Consider the following 23,472-nt stretch of genomic DNA (forward strand, 5'->3'; position numbering starts at 1 on the left):
AACATTGCAGCCAAGGCAAGAAGAAGGGGGAAACTCGGGGACTTTTTCTACATTTATGAAGGGTAGGGGGAAGCAGACGACAAAATGTACGCCATCTTGTTATTCAGTTGCCAGGTTGGAAACCTAAAAGTTTGGACTCGATTTGCTTGTTTTTTCATTATATTGATATGTACAATTATTCATATTGCAAAATATAACATACTACAATCCCTTCAAGCTAAAAATGTAGTGTAAAACTGAAGGAACTTGTACTACAGCACTACAAACACAAATTCAGTATAGTTAGAGAGTATTTTACCTGCGTTTGGATTATGATGTTGTTGTTGCAACATTTAAAGCGTGTTCGATGTTTCTGACGGAATCATAAGCGTTTGAAAACAAAAAAGCCTCGGTTTACCAAACCTTTGAGAAAAATGGCTTAGAAAACGAGGATAGTGTATTTTTTGCAAATTTACTGAGACTATTTCTTTACGACAACGACCGGTATCGGACATTCGCTTTGAGGCAAACAAATTCACTCGTTGCCGCCAACTTCATTCAGACAGTGAAACCTGCGAAGATCACAAAGCAGTCTAAATTGCAGACCAACGTGATGCGTACAATGATTAGCAAACTGTTGCTCTTTGAGGTTAAAATTAATTTCTGGAAACAACCAACCCAGTAACCCTTTTGCGTTTTGTAGGAATATTGTAGTTACAGGATTATGGAGATGTGTTTTAAAGAGGGTCTCATCGCAGGTTTCACAGTGACTTTGATCGGTATCTGATTCTGAGCTGCATGGCTTTCCACCCTCCTCAGCCAAGCTAGTGTGCATAGGCACACGCAACACACACTACTTCGTAACACACTTCGCGGCTGTATAAAAGTGCATATATTTGCCTGGAGATAATGAATTACCAAACATCACAAAAAACAAGTTTAGAAACGCTGCTAGCATGAGCAGGTTCTAGAGGGTTAAGTTCTAAGTTCTGCAGTAGTAAGTCGCCAAACAAAGAGTTTTAAGCTGGGGGGGGGGGGGGGGGGGTGTTACACTGGTACGAAACCTGTGAGTGTATGAGTAAAGACGAGCGCACAGACAACATAATATTAATGAATTCGATTTTATTTCAATTAAAAAAAGTCTTAAGATCAGGGGCCTGTTAGATTTTAACCCATCTTGTTTCTGCCAAGGCCTAGTGTAACAGACACAGCGCGCCGACGGTCCGGTCGGTGGGGGGTGGGGGCTTGCCGCTATCGGGTTGTCCAAGACGCATGCCGCGAAAAGATTCCAGGCCCCGATAAGAGTAACAGACCACTTTGTTTATAATAGTGAATTTGGCTCCTCAAGAAGAAGTTATCGCCATATGTCCTGATTTGGCTACGAAGTTTACTTGGGGTTTTTGAGTTTCCTTCATTTACCTTCAAGCAGACTGTTCTGTAACAATCTGGCTTTTAGTCATTTTGTTTAGGGTCACCGGTCACTTCAGTTTTTGACCACGGTGATTTCTTCTCTTCTGAGGCTTACGCTATTTCGTAAGCCTCTGCTTCCTCGTATTGCTTCTCTCTCTGCTTTCGCATTGACTGTTAGGGCATTACGGGCGACCGTCTCTTTTGAGATCTTCCCGTCGAGGGGGGCTCTGGTACCTTGTACTCAGGTGTATCTCTCTCTCTCTTTGTTGGGTATTGGTCATTCTGCCTTGGTTTGACCTTTATCTCTCAGTCCTTTTGGGCTTCACGCCATTCCTAAGTTTGATTACTTTGGCGTGATCGTCTTATGGTCGCCGCGAGGTTTGTCCCTCACCTCACTGATCGGACTACCTTACGCATAGATCGTTTTTCAGTGCATGTGCATTTCCTCCATCCGAAAGGGGGGGGGGGGGGGCAGCTTGTCTTTCCCTCTACTTGGCTCGGCTTAATCCAAGGCTGGGTTCTCTTTCTGGGTCGTTTGGTCCAGGAGATTGGAAGAAGTGCTGGGCACACATTTTTGGCTCTCTGATGTTGTCTTTCGCAACTTTTGCCTGAGAGACATCACGACTGTCAATCAGGATGGTTCTCAGGTCCTTTTCTGCTTTTGGCAGTGGGCCAGTTCCTGGCTAGAGTTTAGAGTGAGTTAGATTTTCTTTCTCACTGGGCCCTTCCCTGACCTTTTGGCAGCAGGCCAGGTTTTTGGCAAGGTTTTAAGAGTGTGTTTGGTTTTTCATTCCCACCGCCTTGTTGAAGCTATCTGCTTTTATGTGATTCGGAGTAAGAATATGTAATTTAATCGAAAATTTTTAAGTAAATTTTCATTTCATTAATATACTTACCCGAATCACATAGTGTATTCCCTCCCGCCAACCCCGCATATGATTTTTTAGTCTATTAAGTCGTATGAAGACATGTGGTGTTTACAGGGGAAGTGACGTCACGTAACCCGGATGGGAGGTAACTCCCCGGGTAGGTGGTCATTGCCATGCCTGTATTTACACTTTTTGTGTTGGGTTGCTCCCCTTTAAAATTGTTTAAGACGGGTAGCCTTTTCAGACCTTTAGCATGTAAGACTGCGTCAATGCTTTTATGTGATTCGGGTAAGTATATTAATGAAATGAAAATTTACTTAAAAATTTTCGATTTTGATTGATGATTTTTTTTCTCAGCATTTCTACGGGGAAATCTGAGACGTTTTGTTTCATCCTTCAATGAACAAGTGGTGTATTGACAATGTTATGCTACCTCATTTGTTCTCTTCTTACATGGTTGTGTTTTGCAAATCCCTGGGTTTTTTTTGTTGATAGATCATAATTTTACATACCGTACTTTCCGGGTCATAAGGCGCGACTTTTTTCCTCGAGTTCGACCCCTGCGTCTTGTATAACGAAGCGCCTAATCCGTGTATGAAATACGAAAAAAATCAAAGAGACCGCCTGAGTACCAGTCAAACAACTTGTGATAATGCATGTTTCAGCTACTAGGTACTGCCCTGGCCAAGTTTCCTCGAGCTCTCAAGCCACCCAGCTATCACAATGGACCTGCCTTTGATCTCGCCGCACACACAGAGCACACATATTTCCACTCTGTTAAACTCGGTCACTGACCCCGGTGCAGATATGACATCCTCTCTCAGATATGACAGGGGAACCACCTCTCATGGCAAAAACTGGGTCATTTCCACTCTGTATTCTTGCTTTGATGTGCGGCTTATTTTCATTCTTTTTGGTGCGCCCTATCGGCCCCCTGCGCCCAATGGGTGACTGGATTACAATTTTTGTTAAAAAGAAGGGGGTGCGCCTTATGCGCTGTAGCGCCTTGTCACCGGGAAAGTACGGTATGTAGGTGGGAGCAGTCTTCACCCAGAGTAATGTTCATAACCTCTGTAAGGTTTTAAAGGGGGGAGGGGGGGGGGGTTGCACTGTAGCAATCTGTTCTTGTAGTCTACCTTTGACATCTGCTAATGCCTGTCTTTTGGTTATTTTCCAGAACTGCTTGTGGTTTGTTTGTTTTTTTGGTTTTTTTGCCAAGCACATCATTGTGGGGCTTTTAATGAATAACATGCATCCGTCCACTCACAATATATTTTCTTTCATCCTTCAACATTTACCACTCAAAAAGTCTATAGTATTAAAATTCATGAAACAAATGAAAGGCATATATGGATGTATAGATACATAATTGACCAGACTCATTTGGAATACATTCTGACATTCTGACAATTCATTATAAAGACATCTTTCTGTACTGATAGAGCGACAGAGAGAGAGAGAGAGAGAGAGAGAGAGAGAGAGAGAGAGAGAGAGAGAGAGAGAGAGAGAGAGAGAGAGAGAGAGAGAGTGAGTGGGAAAGAGAGAGTGAAAGGGTGGGGGGGGGGGGGGGGTAATGATGGTGGAGGTAACATTTACAATTGTTTTTATTAAAAAAAAATGTACTAAATATTTGTCTTGGAACTTTGTAATCAGAAATAAATATTTCTGATCTGCAGTTGCCTTTCGAAGATAACAAAAAGAGGCATTGAAGCGTTGGTTTTCTTATAAATACTTATGCACATTTTAGCAACCAAAATTATACAGTTTAATTCTTTCAACAGAGTTGCATGCATTTTTGACTCACATGCGAAGCAAAAGTGAGTCTGTGTACTCACCCGAGTTGAGACTGTCCGTCCGTCCCGGCGTCCGTCCGTCCGTAAAACTTTAACGTTGGATATTTCTTGGACACTATTCAGTCTATCAGTACCAAATTTGGCAAGATGGTGTATGATGACAAGGCCCCAAAAAACATACATAGCATCTTGACCTTGCTTCAAGGTCAAGGTCGCAGGGGCCATAAATGTTGTCTAAAAAACAGCTATTTTTCCCATTTTTCCCATTTTCTCTGAAGTTTTTGAGATTTAATACCTCACCTATATATGATATATAGGGCAAAGTAAGCCCCATCTTTTGATACTAGTTTGGTTTACCTTGCTTCAAGGTCAAGGTCACAGGAGCTCTTCAAAGTTGGATTGTATACATATTTTAAAGTGACCTTGACCCTGAACTATGGAAGATAACTGTTTCAAACTTAAAAATTATGTGGGGCACATGTTATGCTTTCATCATGAGACACATTTGGTCACATATGATCAAGGTCAAGGTCACTTTGACCCTTATGAAATGCGACCAAAATAAGGTTGTGAACCACTAAAAGTGACCATATCTCATGGTAGAAAGAGCCAATAAGCACCATTGTACTTCCTATGTCTTGAATTAACAGCTTTGTGTTGCATGACCTTGGATGACCTTGACCTTGGGTCAACGTCACATGTATTTTGGTAGGAAAAATGTGTAAAGCAGTTCTTAGTGTATGATGTCATTGCTAGGTTTAGCTGAAGGTCAAGGTCATGTAAAGGTCAAGGTCAAGCATGTGAGTCGTATGGGCTTTGCCCTTCTTGTTCGATTTTTAACTCCAAACATGATTTCATGCACAGTTAACTTTATCTGTTTATCCAAGTGTACCCAAATATAAAATTCAATTTGTTTCCAAAACTCAAGCACCACTGGGCAAAAGAAAAAAAAGTGTTCTATATAGTCAATGCTATTACTACAGTGTGAACAAATATTGTCTTCCACAACTTTCATTTTACATAACATAATATTTGTGGGGTTAATATTGTGAAGTAATTTCCATTGTAATACTCGTAGCCTTGTCTCTTTAACCAATTCAAAACTCATCAGCCAATCTTTCTTGTCAATTTCATAATTAAATTTCCTCCTCCAAAATGCAATTGCACACGGTTCAACAAGTTTCATGCTTACTAATTCTTTTCTGAACTGTTGTGCGTTGTGTACTTTCTTACCACGATAAGAGGGGATATCCATCAAATCAATTTCTTCCTTTTCGTGCATCATCTTATTAATAACATTTACAACAACAGCACAAACCATGTTATATTCCAAAATTCTCTGTGGGGATTTTCCTAAAACATCACAAATGAACTGATAGGAAACAAACTTTTTCAATGTAAAACATCATATTCGCTAACAAGACCCTTTCTTGCCCAATCTTCAAAATACAGTACATTTCCAGCATAAACAAAATATTGGTTATTCCATAAAAGCGGATTAAATAAGTTATCATCAATACATACATGTTATCAAGCCAGGTTTTCAAGACAGTTTTCCAAAATTTGGATTTGACAAGTTGACTCCCTTTTAATCTTCGAAAATCAACATTTGAATAAAAACATTCACAATTTGAGCCATGCATTCATGATGCGGCCAAATCCTGGCTGGTTTTAATAACAGGACTGTCTATCTGTCTTGATGGTTGTGTGTATGTGTGTGAGCAGGCATGGTGAAAGAATGTTAAAAAAATGTAACACCTTTTAAGATAGCAGTAGAGAGACAAAGAGAGATATTGTGTGTGTGTGTGTGTGTGTGTGTGTGTGTGTGTGTGTGTGTGTGTGTGTGTGGAAGAGCATTGACATCTAAATGCACATCAGTTTACTGACAATATTATTTTTTTTCTTCTCTGTCTGTTAATCTGTGTTAAAGCTGTGAATTGTATTTTTTACAGGTACCAAGTCTGCAGAAGAGTTCAATGTGGCAAGCATTGAGTTAGGTGGACACCTACCCATCCGAGGTATTATTGGCCTTTATTTACAGAACACACACACATACACACACACACACACATATATATATATATATACACACACACACAAACACGCACACCACACATTTACACACACACTCATACATGCAATCTGGTAGACACACCCACACATGCATACACACATGTACACACGCACACACACATCCATCCATTATATCATGCTCACACGCACAGCTTCATGCAATTCGAATTTTTATAGACACTACACATACATGTATCCACAAGCAAACAATATGCTTTCCCACCTACCTGCCCATCTACGGACATGTATAGACGATGAGGGGCAGAGAGAGAGCAACAGACAGAGACCGACATAGAGAGCCTGAGAGAAAGACACTGACAGAGAGAGAGACAGATTGAGAGACAGACATAGAGAGTCTGAGAGAAAGAGACTGTGACAGGAAGAGAGAGAGAGACAGACAACAGACTGCAAGAGGGAGAGAGAGAGAGAGAGAGAGATTGTATTTTTATGTGAGTCCTGCTGCCTCCTAAAATTTCGACAGGATACAGATAGAGATTCTTAACGTCATAGACGATTTTCGGAAATAACTCTGTCTGGTTTGTATGTGTTGTGGAAGAGTGATCTTTTCTATGTTTGGCAGAGGTTTTGCAAGAAAAGGTCACTCTCCCACAACACATACAAGCCCGACGGAGTTTTTTGAATTCATGTATTGTTAACAAATACATGAACCTCACAAAACTCTATACATTTTCAGAGCTGGATGGGTACCACAGTCTAACAGAAGAAGCAGTAGACGCCATTATCGCAGACTCACAGCTGCCTGCAGGAGACTACGAGAAGATCAAGAAACACGTGATAGGACTGTTCTCATCCACGTCAGATCAGCCTTCACAGTAAAAAGTTTGATATAGTCGGAACATTAATTTTTATTTTCGATGTGAGAAATCAGGTGTGGAAAACATTCTTCCATGTTTTTATTGAAAATGAATTCCAGGGTCCTATACCCAGGACATGTGATAGGACTGTTCTCAACCCATCAGATCAACCTTCACAGTAAAAAGTTTGATGAAGAATAGGGACATTAATTTTTATTTTCGATGTGAGAATAAATCAGGTTTGGAAAAAATTTGTCGCTGTTTTTATTGAAAATAAATTCCAAGGTCCTATACCCAGGTTGTGATATTCTTTTGTGATACATGCACCAGAGTTGGGGAAAAAACATTGGAGGGAGAAAATATGTTTGGTTTCTGTTAACTAACATTAGGAGGAATTTGTGAATGGAGTGTGCAGTTTGTTCAACTTTATATGTGTGTTAGTGTGCGTGTGTGAGTGTGTGTGTGTTTGGTTTCGGTTCACAAAGGGGAATTTGTAAATTGAGAGTGCATGTTTGGTTGACTTAATTTTCGTGTGGATGTATGTGTGCATGAGAGTGAGTGTCTGTCTGTCTGTCTACATGTGTGTGTTAATCTGGTAACTGTCGTTCATGAACTTGACTGTGCAAGTAAGTGTAGAAGTAAGTTATACATCATGTACTATATGTTGCATGTAGTTGTGTTTTGTGTCGGTTGTGAAAACTTTGATCTCATTCAATGGAAATCTCAAGTGGGGCTATTGTGCAGTGGTCGCCTGTGTTTATTCAAACATATTGTTATTGTTGTTTCTAATTCTACATGAATCTCCGGTCCACCGCTAGCATGGCTTGAGTCCTATCTCATTGGCAGGACTCAGGCTGTGCTTGTCGATGGCCAGATGTCTGCTCCAGCCCCACTTTCTTTCGGCGTTCCTCAAGGTTCAGTACTCGGTCCCATCCTTTTCATCATGTACACTAAGCCCCTCTCCACACTGATTCAAAACCATTCTGTTTTAAATCAGTCTTTTGCTGATGACACTCAGCTGTATAAACCCAGTCCTCCTGGAGAGACACATTCCGCCATCCAGACCATTCAGACATGCATCACTGATGTTAAATCTTGCATGGTCGATAACAAACTTAAGCTGAATGATGATAAGACTGAAGTCTTACTGTGCAAAAAGAAGAACACTATATTTTCCTCTCCCCAACCTGTTTCTGTTAAAATAGGCAACACCGACATTCTTTTCTCACCATCAGCTAGAAACCTTGGATTCACCCTTTCATCTGACATGACCCTTAACAAACATATATAATATCTTTAGTCTGTAGAGCAGCTTATTTTGAGCTTCGTAAGATCAGCACCATTCGCCACACACTCTCCTCTCAAGCAACTATACACTCTTGTCTGTGCCTTTGTTCTTTCTAAACTTGACTACTGCAACTCTCTTCTCTCTGGCTGTCCTCTGTACCTCCTGCATAAACTACAAAAAGTCCAAAACTCGGCAGCATGCCTCATTCTCAAAGCACGAAAACGAGATCACGCAACACCACTTCTTCACACACTGCACTGGTTACCTATTCAAGCCCGCATTGACTACAAACTGTCCATCCTCTGCTTTAACTTCTTTTCTGGCTCGTCTCCTGCTTACTTCTCTGAACTCCTCACAGTCTATTCTCCAGCAAGACAACTCCGTGCCTCTTCTGACTGTCGCATCCTCACCATTCCACACACCAAAACCAAAACATACAGACAACGCACTTTTACTTTCCGCGCACCCACACAATGGAATTCTCTCCCCTTTCACATCCGCCACTCTCAGTCACCCCAAGCATTCAAACGAGCACTTAAAACGCACCTCTTCAAGAAATACAACCCCTGATTTTGTTTTCTCAGTCCATCAGTAGGCTACATTTAGTGATAATGTGATAATGTATATAAACATCTAGGGGTGTTTTCAGTATTGTTGATAACATGTTCTGTTTGATTAAGGGTATTCAGCTGGTATTTCCTTGTTTTCACTACCTATTTTATTCATGTTTTTATTACTTAGTTAGTGGAAGAATCTTTTGTATGTATGTTTGATGGTGTATGCTTTTAATTAAGCGTTGCATGCTGACTATGAATGTAGATGTAAATGCTTGTATAACTGTGTTTTAATTTTAAATGTGCCAAGCGCAAAGAGCATAATTGTATAACTGTGTTTTAATTTTAAATGTGTCAAGCGCAAAGAGCACAATTGTAAAGTTATGATGTTGCGCTATATAAATGCTCATTTATTATTATTACTATTATTATTATTATTTAGTTTTAAATCATGGTGGCATTTATTTTGATACATTAATATGTTTACATAACAGATGTGGTTGAAATACTCACCAGAAATTAACATATGTACCAAAGTGGGTTTTTGAGTCACTTGAGAAAAAGTGACTCTATGTAATCGGTCAGTGTTAGTCTGTCCGGCCGGCCGTCCGGCCGGCTGGCCGTCCGGCCGGCCGGCTGGCCGGCCGTCCGTAGACACCACCTTAACGTTGGACTTTTCTCGGAAACTATCAAAGCGATCGGGCTCATATTTTGTTTAGTCGTGACCTCCAATGACCTCTACACTTTAACGATGGTTTCGTTGACCTTTGACCTTTTTCAAGGTCACAGGTCAGCGTCAAAGGAAAAATTAGACATTTTATATCTTTGACAAAGTTCATCGGATGTGATTGAAACTTTGTAGGATTATTCTTTACATCAAAGTATTTACATCTGTAGCCTTTTACGAACGTTATCAGAAAAACAAGGGAGATAACTAGCCTTTTCTGTTCGGCAACACACAACTTAACGTTGGGCTTTTCTCGGAAACTATAAAAGTGACCGGGCTCAAATTTTATGTGAACGTGACTCATTGTGTTGTGAATAGCAATTTCTTCCTGTCCATCTGATGCCTCATATAATATTCAGAACTGCGAAAGTGACTCGATCGAGCGTTTGCTCTTCTTGTTTTAATTTGTTTTTGTTTTAAGGTTGTAGTTTTCTTGCAAGAACAACTCTGGCGTTCAAGAAGTCTTAATACATTGTGATTTGAATAATTAAAAAAACACAAAAGAAAAATGTATGGTTACCTTTATACAGCTCTAAGTCATCAGACTTTTAGTTCCTTTTAAAAAGATAATTTATCATTGTGCGGATATAGAAAAAAATCAAAATGAATTTGCAGAGAGTATAAACCAACTATAGATACCATTCTTATTGCATGTCCTTGCATGAACATCAACATTCTTTCTTAGCAACAACAGATACATGTAGTAGCATAAGATTCTTAAATAACTCAAAAGTGTGTCATGCCTGAAATGTTATTGAAATTGTGGGAGCCGTGGACATGGATGTGGAAATTGACTTTTGATATTGTTCTTATTTATTATTTTTTAAATTTTTTTATCGAGGCTAAAATTAGAAGCATTACAATGTGTCATGGAAATTAATAAAGGGATTGGTTGCAGTGCCTTTGTTTTCTGTTCCTGTTATTTACTGTGAAAATGATTGTGCATATATTTACCTATATTTCTCTCTGTCCTGTTCTTGTTATCGTACTTGATGTGTGTGTGTGGCTGTGTGTGGCTGTGTGTGTGGCTGTGTGTGTGCATGTGTGGCTGTGTGTGTGTGCATGTGAGGCTGTGTGTGTGTGCATGTGTGTGTGCACTAACTTTCCTGCCATTCTCTTTTCTTTGTTTGTCATGCCTGGTAAAGGAGGAATGTGAATTCACGTGTCTTATTCAGCAGTTATTACATTGCAACAGTGGGAAATTAATCATGGCCATGTATGCAGTCATTTATTACATCATATCATGAAAAAGATTTTTTATGGGGGTTCAGAAAATGCCACCCGCATCCAGACTGCAAACTGTGCGGAACACAAAAATGACAACTTTTTTCACACACAAAGTAGACCACAAAAAAAGAAGGGGAAAACACGTTCTTTCTGTACATTTTATTGTAGTTCTCTGTTAGTATGTACAATGTTCCAACAAAATAATCCGTCTGTGTTCGGATGCGACACTCTTTCAACTCAGGGTAAACAACTGCTACCAGTAAAACAGCATTTGTTTTGATAATGATCTCCCTTCTACCGTTGCACATGCGCAAGACACGTCAATAGTCAAGATGGCCGCCGGTGTGTTGGCAATTGAAATGAAACTACTTTAGAGCAAAACTTTTGGTTGATTCCAGTGAAATGAAAGGAAGCATTTAACATTTTTCATATGCAATTATCTAACAGTTAAGTCGGGTATTTGTTGCTAACGCTTGTCACCATGGCCTGGCTCAGCAGAAGCCTTGGTGACAGCGTTTCGTCGCTAACAGGGCAGCTGTCGAATCTGACCAAAGACATCTTGACTGAAGGGACGGAAGAAGTCAGTGGTGGGTATCAAGCAATGAAGTAATTATGTTCTTGAACATTACGTAAACATGTAACGTATAGTACATAAACGGGCGGGGATGTAGCTCAGTCGGTAGCGCGCTGGATTTGTATCCAGTTAGCCGCTGTCAGCGTGAGTTCGTCCCCACGTTCGGCGAGAGATTTATTTCTCAGAGTCAACTTTGTGTGCAGACTCTCCTCGGTGTCCGAACACCCTCGTGTGTACACGCAAGCACAAGACCAAGTGCGCACGAAAAAGATCCTGTAATCCATGTCAGAGTTCGGTGGGTTATAGAAACACGAAAATACCCAGCATGCTTCCTCCGAAAACGGCGTATGGCTGCCTAAATAGCGGGGTAAAAAACGGTCATACACGTAAAATTCCACTCGTGCAAAAAACACGAGTGTACGTGGGAGTTTCAGCCCACGAACGCAGAAGACAGAAGAAGAAGTACATAAACAGCGATTTTCACACCTTTGATATTGTTTAGATGGTGTTGAAACTTGAATATGAAGCACTGTCAAATATCAAGAGAAATTGTTGGGAAAGCACCGATTTACTTTAGATGAACAGTTTATTTATTTATTTGTGTGTGTGTGTGTGCGTGGGGAGGGGCTGCATAGAAGAGAAGCAAAGACGATAGTCTACATGATTATATGGAAGTCTTTTCACATTATGAATCTTAAACCGCAGTGAAACTGAAAGACAAGAAGAAGCAGTTTTTGAAATTAGATCTTTATTAAATTTAAAGTGTATTCATTTACTGATTCAGTGTTTCAAAAAAACCTTCACATAATTATAGAGATTGCTTTTGAAACTGATATTGAAAGGCCTTCAATGCTTCATACACCTTTCAGAAGCTTCAGTGTGCTACACCGCTAGTACAGGGATGGCCAAGTCGTTCGCCAGGGGCGAGTAAAAAATCTGCCGGGCTAGTAGTAGTAGAAACCGTCTTACCCGGCCCGGCCGGCCAGTAAAAATCCTGGTCAAGTGCAACACTTTTGGTTGTACTATCTGGTTTGAAAGTCATATATATATAACACTGCAGATCCAGGAACTTATGTCGTCTGCAAAAACGCTGCCATGAACATGTATTAGGCCAACAACAAAAATAGGTGTGGTTACGGTAACATAGCCAAAAAAAATATGGTAGGAAGGTAGGCAATCACTTTTTTTTTTGTTTACTTTTTTTTCTAATGTGTACAAATTAAACCTACTTGACAGGGAAATAAGTGTGAGACTCGGGCGCTAAATTTTGCTTTCATTGCGTTTTCTGCACTCGTTTTCTTGGTTTTTTTTTGGTTTTTTTGACAAATGTAATAAAAAGTTATAGGGTCCGCCTCTAAAAATAGGGTAGGTCGGGTTACCATAACCACACCTATTTTTTTTGTTTAGGCCTTAGTGAAACGAGAACAAGGCTCATGTCTCAGGCGTGCTTCGGCTGTTTCAATCACGCTTCGGCTGTTTCTACTTAAAAATACTTTCACTAATGTTTCCAAATTCATAGCAAAGAATAACTTAAAGACTGGTGCCGAGGAAGGAGGAAATTTTTTTATATATAACCAGTAGTGGAAACTGGAATAAGTAAAGTCTAAAGAGATTGATAATTCAAAGTAAGTAAATGCCGATAACGGTGAGGGTAGCTAGTGGACTGATTGATGGTCAGATCATGGTGAGGGGAAGGGGGGGGGGGGGTGTTTCGGTGTGTTTTGGGGGCTGAAAATATCTAAGAACACTGAGAACAAAAATAACGCATTTTAATAGGAACATCATTGTTCAAGTTGGACAATAAATCAAGTCACACGAAGCAGATTGTTCACAAATCTGAGTACATTACTTCCATAAACCTAGACCATTGCAAAATAACTAGACAAGACACTACCTGGGAAATCCTATTCATCGCTGAGCACAGCCTAGTTGTCTGTCATACCACTGGTATTTTAATTGTGCAAAGAAATCTGACGGTTATAGTTGTTTGTTTTTTTGTATTTTCTGGGCCAGTGAAATTTCTAGCAGGCTAGTGACTTTCACATGATTAAGTTACTCGCCCGGCTTATGAGTTTTTTCCGGTTTTTTATTTTTTAAGATTTGGCCATCCCTGTAGTAACAGTCTTCTTGATCTCCAGCTTCCTCAGTACCATTGTATCTCATGGCAGAAAGAAATGTGAGACCATGCTGCTGAAATTTATATATAATTATATATTAATCATATTTCAAGTGCTTGTGGCTGGTGAAATGGTTTCAACATGGAAAGAATGTTTGTTTGTTTGTTTGTTCGTTCATGGGCTGAAACTCCCACGGCTTTTACAAGTATGACCGTTTTTACCCCGCTATTTAGGCAGCCATACGCCGCTTTCGGAGGAAGCATGCTGGGTATGTTGGTGTTTCTATAACCCACCGAACTCTGACATGGATTACAGGATCTTTTTCGTGCGCACTTGGTCTTGTGCTTGCGTGTACACACGGGGGTGTTCGGACACCAAGGAGAGTCTGCACACAAAGTTGACTCTGAGAAATAAATCTGTCGCCGAACGTGGGGACGAACTCACGCTGACAGCGGCCAACTGGATACAAATCCAGCGCGCTACTGACTGAGCTACATCCCCGCCCGCGGAAAGAATGTAATATACTGTACATTACTTTCTTTCAGTTATGAATCAACAGTTGAAGTCAAGAAGTTTGTTGATTTGATCCTGAGCACATCCTGCTTTGGTGAACGGGGTAGAAAGATCAACACTTAAAAACCAGTCATCACCGAAACTTAAAGTAGTAATTAGGCTTGGCTAGCCGAAGAGCGAGACGGGTTATTTCGTCTCTGCAGCGTTTTGAACTTTGCAGATTGTTGCTGAAGGGGAACAATCATTGCTGGTTATGATCAAAGGCTTTGTGTTGCAGGTGGATTATCTTTCCTTGATTGGTATCTTGTGAACCAAACAAAAGGCCTGAGGGGGTCTTTTCTTAAAAGAAATAAATCAATAGATACCCAGCAGGCAGGATTTGCAGAAATCGTTATCAGCAGTTTTACGTGGTCAGGTTAATTCACTGCGTATTGTTATGTTTGAGGAGCTGGAACAGAAAAAGAACATGAATATCAGCATGACATTGACAGAAATAGCAAAATGACAGAACTGTTTTCTGTGTGTTGTGACCTGGGCCAGTGTTCTCAAAGGTGCAAATCAAGGCAGTGCTGATAACGGGGTGACTCACAGCGATTTGTGAACTTTGGCACCTTTTTCTTTTCTTTCCGTGGTTACATTCAAGTTACAGTCACACTGTGTGATTATAATGGTCAAGTACCGTAACTAGGGGTAATGTCAGTTTTCCTTTATATTTTTATTTTTCCTCTGCCTCGTGAACACTGGTCTCTCCCTACTCCCTTTTCTTCAGAACCCTCCCACCCTTTCACATCGCCTTCCTGCTTCCCCCCAAAATAATTTTTAGCAGCGTTACCGATTTTAACTTAGGGCATTGGTAATCAAGCCAGTTCAATCTGACTGTAAAACAATATGCATGGTTAGTTTGGGGTGGGTTATAAAGCTTAGGTCTTGAAGATTATACTGCAGGCCAGGTGCTGGAGCATGAGTCTATTGTTCTGATGCCCTGTGGTAATTAATCTATTATTTGCTGTGCTTGAAAATTCTAATTTCAGTGCTCTCACTGTCAGATAGAGGCATGAAATTACAAGTTGCACTCCAACATTAAGATTTTTAAATGTGCATGCTGCATTGACTTGTCACATCTTGGGTTTGGTTGGCTGGATCAATTTGATCATTATATGTACTGAATTTGCTGGTCTTGTAATTATACCAAGAGATAACAGTTAGCACATTGACTGCTCAATATCACAGTTGCAAGGTTTAAGTTTGAACATGGCAGGTTTGCCCCTGACTGCCTATTTTGCTCTTTTTCTAACAGTAACACCTACAGACACTGTCAACCATTGCATTAAGCCACCATCATCCAAACCCACCCTCCCCCTCCCCTTTCCCCCAAACTCAACTAACCACTTCACCCACCCCTCCCTCCCTCCCTTCTGTCCCCTTCAGTCTACTCCAACTTTCTACATGCACGCTCTCCTCTTATCAGTTACATCCGGGGGCATTTGCAGGCCCTGACTGCGGATTGGTTGCCTGCTGGCGCGGCAACGGTGCTATCCTGGCATTTATTACGGGCCATGGCAGGCTTGTGTGTTTTAGCCGTGATTTAGCGTTATTCGGCCCACACCCTGCTGATAGCGCTCTGTTTGCTTTGCATGGTCTCCTCGCTTGGAGACCTGGGTATTCGCTCCATTACTGGTGAAGTTTGTCACGTTGTCACACACACACCCCCCTCCCCCTCAACGCACTGAGATATGTATGCGTTCGTTTAAGAAACTTGGAATCATACAGCGTTGTCACACTCACCCTTCCCCTTCCCCTCAACACACACAGAGATATGTATGCGTCCATTTACAAAACAAATTGAATCATAGAGCGGTTTTTGTGCCTGGACTTTTAGCCGTGTCAGTAATTTTGGGAAAGTACAAATTTGAACACCTAGCTATCACTGGTTGCAGTGTGTGTAGAATTAGTTATACGGAACTAATCCATCAAACGATTCATATTTACAGAAGAGAGTTAATTAACTTATTAAGTACTAGTCTGCTAGACTTGTTTTCGTTAATCACATGAAAACTTACTTCAATCTAACAAGTTTGGTCACCTGTCTCCCATCAGAATAAACATGAAGCATGCATACATGTGTATCCCTTTTGAGGTTTTCTTGTCTCTCTTGTAATCCTTATGTTTAGCATCTGATTTGGCTGCTGGGAATCTTAAGACAATGTTAGAAATAGTTTTAAAAATGTAGAGAGCAGCTCAATGAACATAAGCAAGTCTTGTTATATGGCACTCGACAACAAGAGAACCTGTTGTGTGTACTATATATATATATGCTGCCAGTGCCAGTGGTATGTGTGGTTTAATGTGTTTTAAGAGCAGGGATGTCTTTTGCCTTCAACAGTTAGTACATGCTGGAACTAATTCTTTCAAATCGCCGAAAACTTTTCAATTTTTGGCAATTTTGCAAAACAATAAATCCTACCAACATCCCGGAAAACGTGATTTGGTTAGAAATCAGGTATGACTGCCTAGTAACGCTGTTACATAAGTATCTTCACCATCTTTGGTCCTGAATAGATGAATATGAGAATGTCCATGTTAGGTAGCCTTAAAATTCTGATTTGTTTTCTGTGTTAGCATCTGGTTAGAACGTAGAGAATTTTTCCAACCAAACAGTTTGCAGGCAAGTTCCTTGTAAGGCCTAAAAAAAAAAAAGGTGTGGTTACGGTAACCCGACCTACCCTATTTTTAGGGGCCGATCCTATAACTTTTTATTACATTTGTCAAAAAAAAAATAAAAAAAATAAAAAAAAGAGTGCAAAAAACGCAATGAAAGCGAAAGCGCCCGTGTCGCACACTTATTTCCCTGTCAAGTAGGTTTAATTTGTACACATTAGAATAAAAAGTAAAAAAAAAATTAAAAAAGTGATTGCCTACCTACCTACCCTATTTTTTGGGGCTATGTTACCGTAACCACACCTATTTTTTTTTGTGGCCTAATCAAAATTAAAGTGCCAGTAGTTTGGTTGCCATTGGCATACCAAAAACATTATTTTTCCTGCAACTTGTGTTTACAGCTGTCTTTATATATTAGTTATTTTTCTTTGCAAATAAAATATTTGTTTCTGTCAGGGCTGTCATATTTGTTTATGACACACCACTTCAGCTTTGTCGAAGCCAAGTCAAAAGTTCAATGACACATGACGTTTAGGGCTTTGACTCATTCATTCACAAATAGTTTTCGCTCACCCTAATCAATGCAGTGTGGCTTTCTGCATCCCCCTCTCAATCCCCTGTCCCCAACCACAACCCCTAAAAAATCTTTCCACCAACAGATCGAAGAAGACACAGTGAGCGTGGGGGTAAGGGGAGCATCTCGCAAGCTGCGGCAAGGTGTGTGTGTGTGTGGACCAAACAGGGGCGGGATGCCGGGGCTGAAGGCAGGTCAGGGAATTACGGTTGGTTTAATGCTGGGACAAATGTCACTCTGTGCTGCTGTTTGCCTGCAGACAATGGACGCTAGTGCCACAAGTGGCAAGATCGGGGGCCGCCATGGAACCCTCCTCCCAACCCGAGCTGAGCTGTGTGCGTCTGTCACGCTTTGCTTTGCTCTGCTCTCGTCCTCCGTTTTTCGATGATGGTTCTTCCCTTGACCGCTCGCTTGCTTGCACCTGTCCACATGGCGGGAAGTTCGCACTGGTGTACTTCCGCTGCTTGGGACATTAAACCCCCCCTACCCCTGTCCTCCTCTTGCATGTACACATGGCTTGTGTCAGCTTCTTTTTCTCTTTTCCCCACCATTTACTCTGTTTTTGTTTCGCTGCGTCTGTGGTGGGATCAAGTCAGAGCCTGAGTCTCGGTTTCCATGCATGTAGGTCTGGCATTTTTTTCTGAATTGTTCTTGGAAACATTTGCTGCCATATTTTGGTGGTTAAGTTGTAGGAGCGTTTTGAAAGATCATTCTTCTTTGTGAAGATTCACTCTTGGTTCTTACGTTTCTGGTTTGAACATGCCTTGTCATTCTTGTTGTCTGTTTCATGCTGAAATCAGTTGTTAGGAATAAATATACTGTTTTAGAGTTTACACTGTTTTAGTGTTTTAAGCTTATCTAAATCAGTAAATGACTCATTAAGGTGCTGTCTACTCAAAGAAAATAAGAAATAAAACATCTACAAGTACAACTAGCATGTCCAGGGAGATAATTGTGCATTGGATTACTTTTCTTACTGAGGCTAATATATAAGAAATTTACTGTGGAAACTATTAGACATGTATCTGTGCCGTGTTCACATGCATGCATGTATTCGTTTGATTCTGTGAAATATTTCAGCAAATAACTTAAGGAAGAGCCCATTAGCATGATGTAGGGGATTAGAAATAAGGTACACTTAATCATGAACACACGCTTGTCTGCTTGAGATTGTAGTAATTAGTGGTCCTTAAGTCTCATCAGTACTGTATCATCCACCCTGGACAAAAGTCAGTGTAATATTCAAATAATAATGAAGACCTTAAGTTGATCCACAAGGCAACATGGTGTCTGTGACATGTCAATTGTCCATGGAGTTATGGATGATAACTCATCATTATCATCCACCCTGGACACAAGTCAGTAATATATTCAAATAATAATGAAGACCTAAAGTACGTGTTGATACACCAGCCACCATGGTGTCAGCTGTGACATAATTATGTTAATAAATATCTATAAGTCTCATAATTATCATCCACCCTGGACACAAGTCAGTGTAAATCTGTAATATTCAAATAATAATTAAGACTTTTAAGTACGTGTTGATCCACAAGACACCATGGGGTCTGTGACATGTTAATATAAAGTCTCATCATTATCATCCACCCTGGACACAAGTCAGTGTAATATTCAAATAATAATGAAGACTTTTAAGTTCGTGTTGATCCACAAGACTCCATGGTGTCTGTGACATGTTGTCCACACTGGTCAGCTTTTCACTGTCCACCTCTCAGGCTTTATCATCCCCTGGCCTTCATATTTGCTGACCTGTCTTAGTGGACACAGCATGTTTGCCCGAAGGATCGAGGCTGTGTAACCACCGGGGCCCACCAAGCTCTGATATTGCTGGGATGAGGTAACCATTGGGGATCAGCTTTTAACCTTCCAGTCCGGCAACACGACCTGTTGGAGGGCTTTTATTAGCTCTCAGTTGTAAAGCAGAGAGAGAGAGAGAGAGAGAGAGAGAGAGAGAGAGAGAGAGAGAGAGAGAGAGAGAGAGAGAGAGAGAGAGAGAGAGAGAGAGAGAGAGAGAGAGAGAGAGAGAGAGAGAGAGAGAGAGAGAGAGAGAGAGAGAGAGAGAGAGAGAGAGAGAGAGAGAGAGAGAGAGAGAGAGAGAGAGAGAGAGAGAGAGAGAGAGAGAGAGAGAGAGAGTGTGTGTGGGAGAGAGAAAGAGAGAGAGATCGAGCTATACAGAGAGAGAAAGAGAGGATGAACATAAAGCGGCCATTTTAATCAGACCGCATGAAGCGGGAAATGGCAAGGTTATAAATTTAAGTTGTTATCACTCAATGTTAATTGTCATATATATATGGAAAATGACCTGTTGAAGCATTTCATTACCTCTGAGATGTGAAACCGAAAGAGAGTCAGAGATGTGAGAGAGAGAGAGAGAGGGGAGGTAGGGGGTTGGTGGAGATCGATGGACAAGAGCGACTAGGATATCTACGTGTAAACCTCCATTTTAATCAGGTTGAAAGAAGCGGGAAAAATGGCAGGGCTAGAAAAATTCCACTGCTTAAGCGTTGTTGGACGATAACCGTCAACCGGCGTGATATCGAATTTGAATTTAGTCAAGCCAGCCTGCCCTTGCCTTCCAACCCAGTCTGAGCTGTCACCTCAATATTGCGTTCTTCCAAATATGGTTTATCAGTTGGAGACCGGCTTGGCAAGGCGGGATTGGGCCGGGCTGGCGTGGTGCAGGGCAGGCTGGGACACGGGGGCCTTCCTCGCATTTTCGCTCACTTCACCTCCACGGGACATTTGATCTTGGCTGTGAATCATAGTCTATACACGCAGCAAATAAAGTGTCACCTTCCTCAGTACTAGCACAGAAAACATCGAACTGTTCTCGGTTTCATCCCCTCGTGATTGGTGAAAGGGTCGCCGTTATGCCTGCAAGGCGGGAGATGATGGTGATGATAATGCCATCGTTCTTGGAGATCTGTTTGTTTGACTTAACGACGGCCGCCCGGAACAATGATGGCGCTGGCACCGTTGATGTAGATAGCAGAAAATGGTGGCTAATTATGGCGGTAGAGCTGACGATGTTGGGTGGACGATGTTGCAGATCACGCCACAGAGCTGAGCCTGGCTAATGAGCAGATTGCAAGCTTGGAGAGCATTCAGGCCTCACAGAAAACTGAGGTAAGTCTTTGCTTTGTATTTTTGTTTCATTTAGTAAAAAAAGACGTCATATTTTTGTATGTGTGTGTTGGTGGCAGGCCGGCAGACTGTGACCTAGTAGCTGCTGTCATAATAGAGAGAGAGGTAGTGTGTGTGTCTGTGCATGCATGTGTATCTGTGTGAGTGTCTATGTGTTTGTCTGTCTGTTACCCAATTTGGACGCATTGTTATTTTGTTATGATATGCCTGGTTCCAGATTCATGATTTGTCATTCTTTGATGCACCCAAGTACAATTGTACAATTGTATCTAGTTTGACAAAGTTAGGGTGTGTTTCTGATAATGTATTCAAGCCCAAAAGCTGAACAAATATATATCCATTGGAGCGTCAGGAAGTGCTGTGATGGGGGGGGGGGGGGGGGGGGGGGGGGGGGTGGGGGAGTCCCTCATGTTCTGCCCGAGCGATTTGCGTTCCAAATTAATATTAACACTGATCTCCCAGAACCGAAGGTGTGCAGCTGAACATGTCTGAGAGTTGCCATAAATTGTGCTGCGAGGCATTCAGTGGCCATAAATCTCAAGAAGCAGCAATTGACATGGGAACACGGAGGCTGTAAACTTATGGTCCGTGCCTTGAACAATGTACACACACAGCTTGAAAATGACTGTTCATTTTGCCTTGAAGATGGTGTCTGACCTTGGTGGAGGCTCGTACCACGTTTTTCTGTACAAAGAGGTCGATTGAAGTGTTGTTCACGATTAAAACTAAGCTTATATGTACATACCGATTTAAATGCTAGCGCAGTCTCAGATAACAATGACTGTCTAAATCTGTGTAAATGTACAAAAATGCAAATAACATACACTGTCAATATTATTAGTGGGTTTTTTTTCTCCATTTTCAGCAAAGTTAAAGCGTAATCACAGATAACAGCATAAGGAAGCTTTGTTATTGAAAGATAAGGCGTAAAGATCAATTACATGTGCATGGTTGGAAGTACAAGTTCCATAAAGTAGTCCTTAAGAAAAGTTGAAAATCAAGGATGGTTAGGAGGTTAACTATTAAAAATAAAAATAGAAAGCAAGACTCAATCTACAATGGAATTTTGACATTATGTAAGAACGGATGTAGCGCTTGATATTAAAACATGGGAATATGTACATCATTTGTAGCAAAAGAAAGAATTTTATTCTCATGACTGCTACATCTTCAGCAGACTGTAGAACACACCTTTTGCCAAGGAGTTTTTTTATAATTTGTATGGTTAAATCTTTATTTTTATTTTTATGGTTAAAATGTTTTTTTATTTATTTGTGTGGAAGAAACATCAGGAACCTTATTCACACAACATTATTCACAGCCTGATCAGTCCAAAATAAATTTAGTTTGTGAAGTGGACATGGGAGTATAGGGAAACAGATCATGCCAGAGAAGTTTAAAGTTTAATGTATGAACCACTTAATAAGTTAATTCTGTGAGTTTGCAAGAAAATGTATCACAAATTAAGATTTAGCTTATCAATGTGAAAGTAAGGTTTACCTGAGTACTGTAAGTGTAATCCGAGTTATGCTTTGTGTGAATCAGACACAGAGTCAAATGTTATTTAACATGCACAACAAATGTACAGCAAAGCTTCACACACACAACTTTTTTCTGTCTTCAGATTGAACGTCTGAAAGTAGTGAACAGAGAGCTGGAGGAAAAAGCGAATGACACACACACAACTTTTTTCTGTCTTCAGATTGAACGCCTGAAAGTAGTGAACAGAGAGCTGGAGGAAAAAGCGAATGACACACACACAACTTTTTTCTGTCTTCAGATTGAACGCCTGAAAGTAGTGAACAGAGAGCTGGAGGAAAAAGCGAATGACACACACACAACTTTTTTCTGTCTTCAGATTGAACGTCTGAAAGTAGTGAACAGAGAGCTGGAGGAAAAAGCGAATGACACACACACATTTTTTCTGTCTTCAGATTGAACGTCTGAAAGTAGCGAACAGAGAGCTGGAGGAAAAAGCGAATGACACACACACATTTTTTCTGTCTTCAGATTGAACGTCTGAAAGTAGCGAACAGAGAGCTAGGAAAAAGCGAATGACACACACACATTTTTTCTGTCTTCAGATTGAACGCCTGAAAGTAGTGAACAGAGAGCTGGAGGAAAAAGCGAATGACACACACACAACTTTTTTCTGTCTTCAGATTGAACGTCTGAAAGTAGTGAACAGAGAGCTGGAGGAAAAAGCGAATGACACACACACAACTTTTTTCTGTCTTCAGATTGAACGCCTGAAAGTAGTGAACAGAGAGCTGGAGGAAAAAGCGAATGACACACACACATTTTTTCTGTCTTCAGATTGAACGCCTGAAAGTAGTGAACAGAGAGCTGGAGGAAAAAGCGAATGACACACACACAACTTTTTTCTGTCTTCAGATTGAACGTCTGAAAGTAGTGAACAGAGAGCTGGAGGAAAAAGCGAATGACACACACACATTTTTTCTGTCTTCAGATTGAACGTCTGAAAGTAGTGAACAGAGAGCTGGAGGAAAAAGCGAATGACACACACACATTTTTTCTGTCCAGATTGAACGTCTGAAAGTAGTGAACAGAGAGTTGGAGGAAAAAGCGAATGACACACACACATTTTTTCTGTCTTCAGATTGAACGTCTGAAAGTAGCGAACAGAGAGCTGGAGGAAAAAGCCGAGTCCTCAGAACTCCAAATCAACAGCATTTCCCGAGAATACCGCACTCTTCTGCAGGAAAAAGAGGTTGGTCATTTCATCTACTTCTTCTTCTGCGTGCGGCGGAATTCATGTGCCGTTCCCCAGAGTTTGGTCCGAAGGTCCGTTCCGTCTGGCCAGTTCATCTACTGTGTTTGGTTGTATAGTCTGTCTTGTTTGTTTATACAGTTGGTCCGAAGGTCCGTTCCGTCTGGCCAGTTGATCTACTGTGTTTGGTTGTATAGTCTGTCTTGTTTGTTTATACAGTTGGTCCGAAGGTCCATTCAGTCTGGCCAGTTGATCTACTGTGTTTGGTTGTAAAGTCTGTCTTGTTTGTTTATACAGTTGGTCCGAAGGTCCATTCAGTCTGGCCAGTTGATCTACTGTGTTTGGTTGTATAGTCTGTCTTGTTTGTTTATACAGTGGAAACCTCCTTTTAAGACCTCCCAACAA

General features: G+C 40.9%; 2 protein-coding genes across 4 annotated transcripts in view; both read left to right on the forward strand.

The window, feature by feature from the left end:
- Positions 1-10,408, forward strand: part of LOC138952035 (GDP-D-glucose phosphorylase 1-like) — a 36,508-nt gene extending 26,100 nt beyond the window's left edge. For both annotated transcript variants that reach the window (XM_070323611.1, XM_070323612.1), the window contains exons 11-12: positions 6,004-6,069; positions 6,819-10,408. In XM_070323611.1, the coding sequence (XP_070179712.1) occupies positions 6,004-6,069; positions 6,819-6,961 (209 nt within the window). In that variant the 3' untranslated portion in view covers positions 6,962-10,408. The remainder of the gene's footprint in view (positions 1-6,003; positions 6,070-6,818) is intronic.
- Positions 10,409-11,048: 640 nt separating this feature from the next.
- The window catches only part of LOC138952037 (thyroid receptor-interacting protein 11-like), a 77,397-nt gene continuing 64,973 nt past the window's right edge, over positions 11,049-23,472 (forward strand). Inside the window, exons 1-3 of one of the 2 annotated variants that reach the window (XM_070323613.1) lie at positions 11,049-11,322; positions 20,242-20,318; positions 22,957-23,067. In XM_070323613.1, coding sequence (XP_070179714.1) covers positions 11,217-11,322; positions 20,242-20,318; positions 22,957-23,067 — 294 coding nt within the window. In that variant the 5' untranslated portion in view covers positions 11,049-11,216. The remainder of the gene's footprint in view (positions 11,323-20,241; positions 20,319-22,956; positions 23,068-23,472) is intronic. The other variant, XM_070323614.1, reaches the window with a different exon arrangement.

Source organism: Littorina saxatilis, linkage group LG17 (assembly GCF_037325665.1).
Source record: "Littorina saxatilis isolate snail1 linkage group LG17, US_GU_Lsax_2.0, whole genome shotgun sequence".
In the NCBI taxonomy this organism is placed as follows: domain Eukaryota; kingdom Metazoa; phylum Mollusca; class Gastropoda; order Littorinimorpha; family Littorinidae; genus Littorina; species Littorina saxatilis.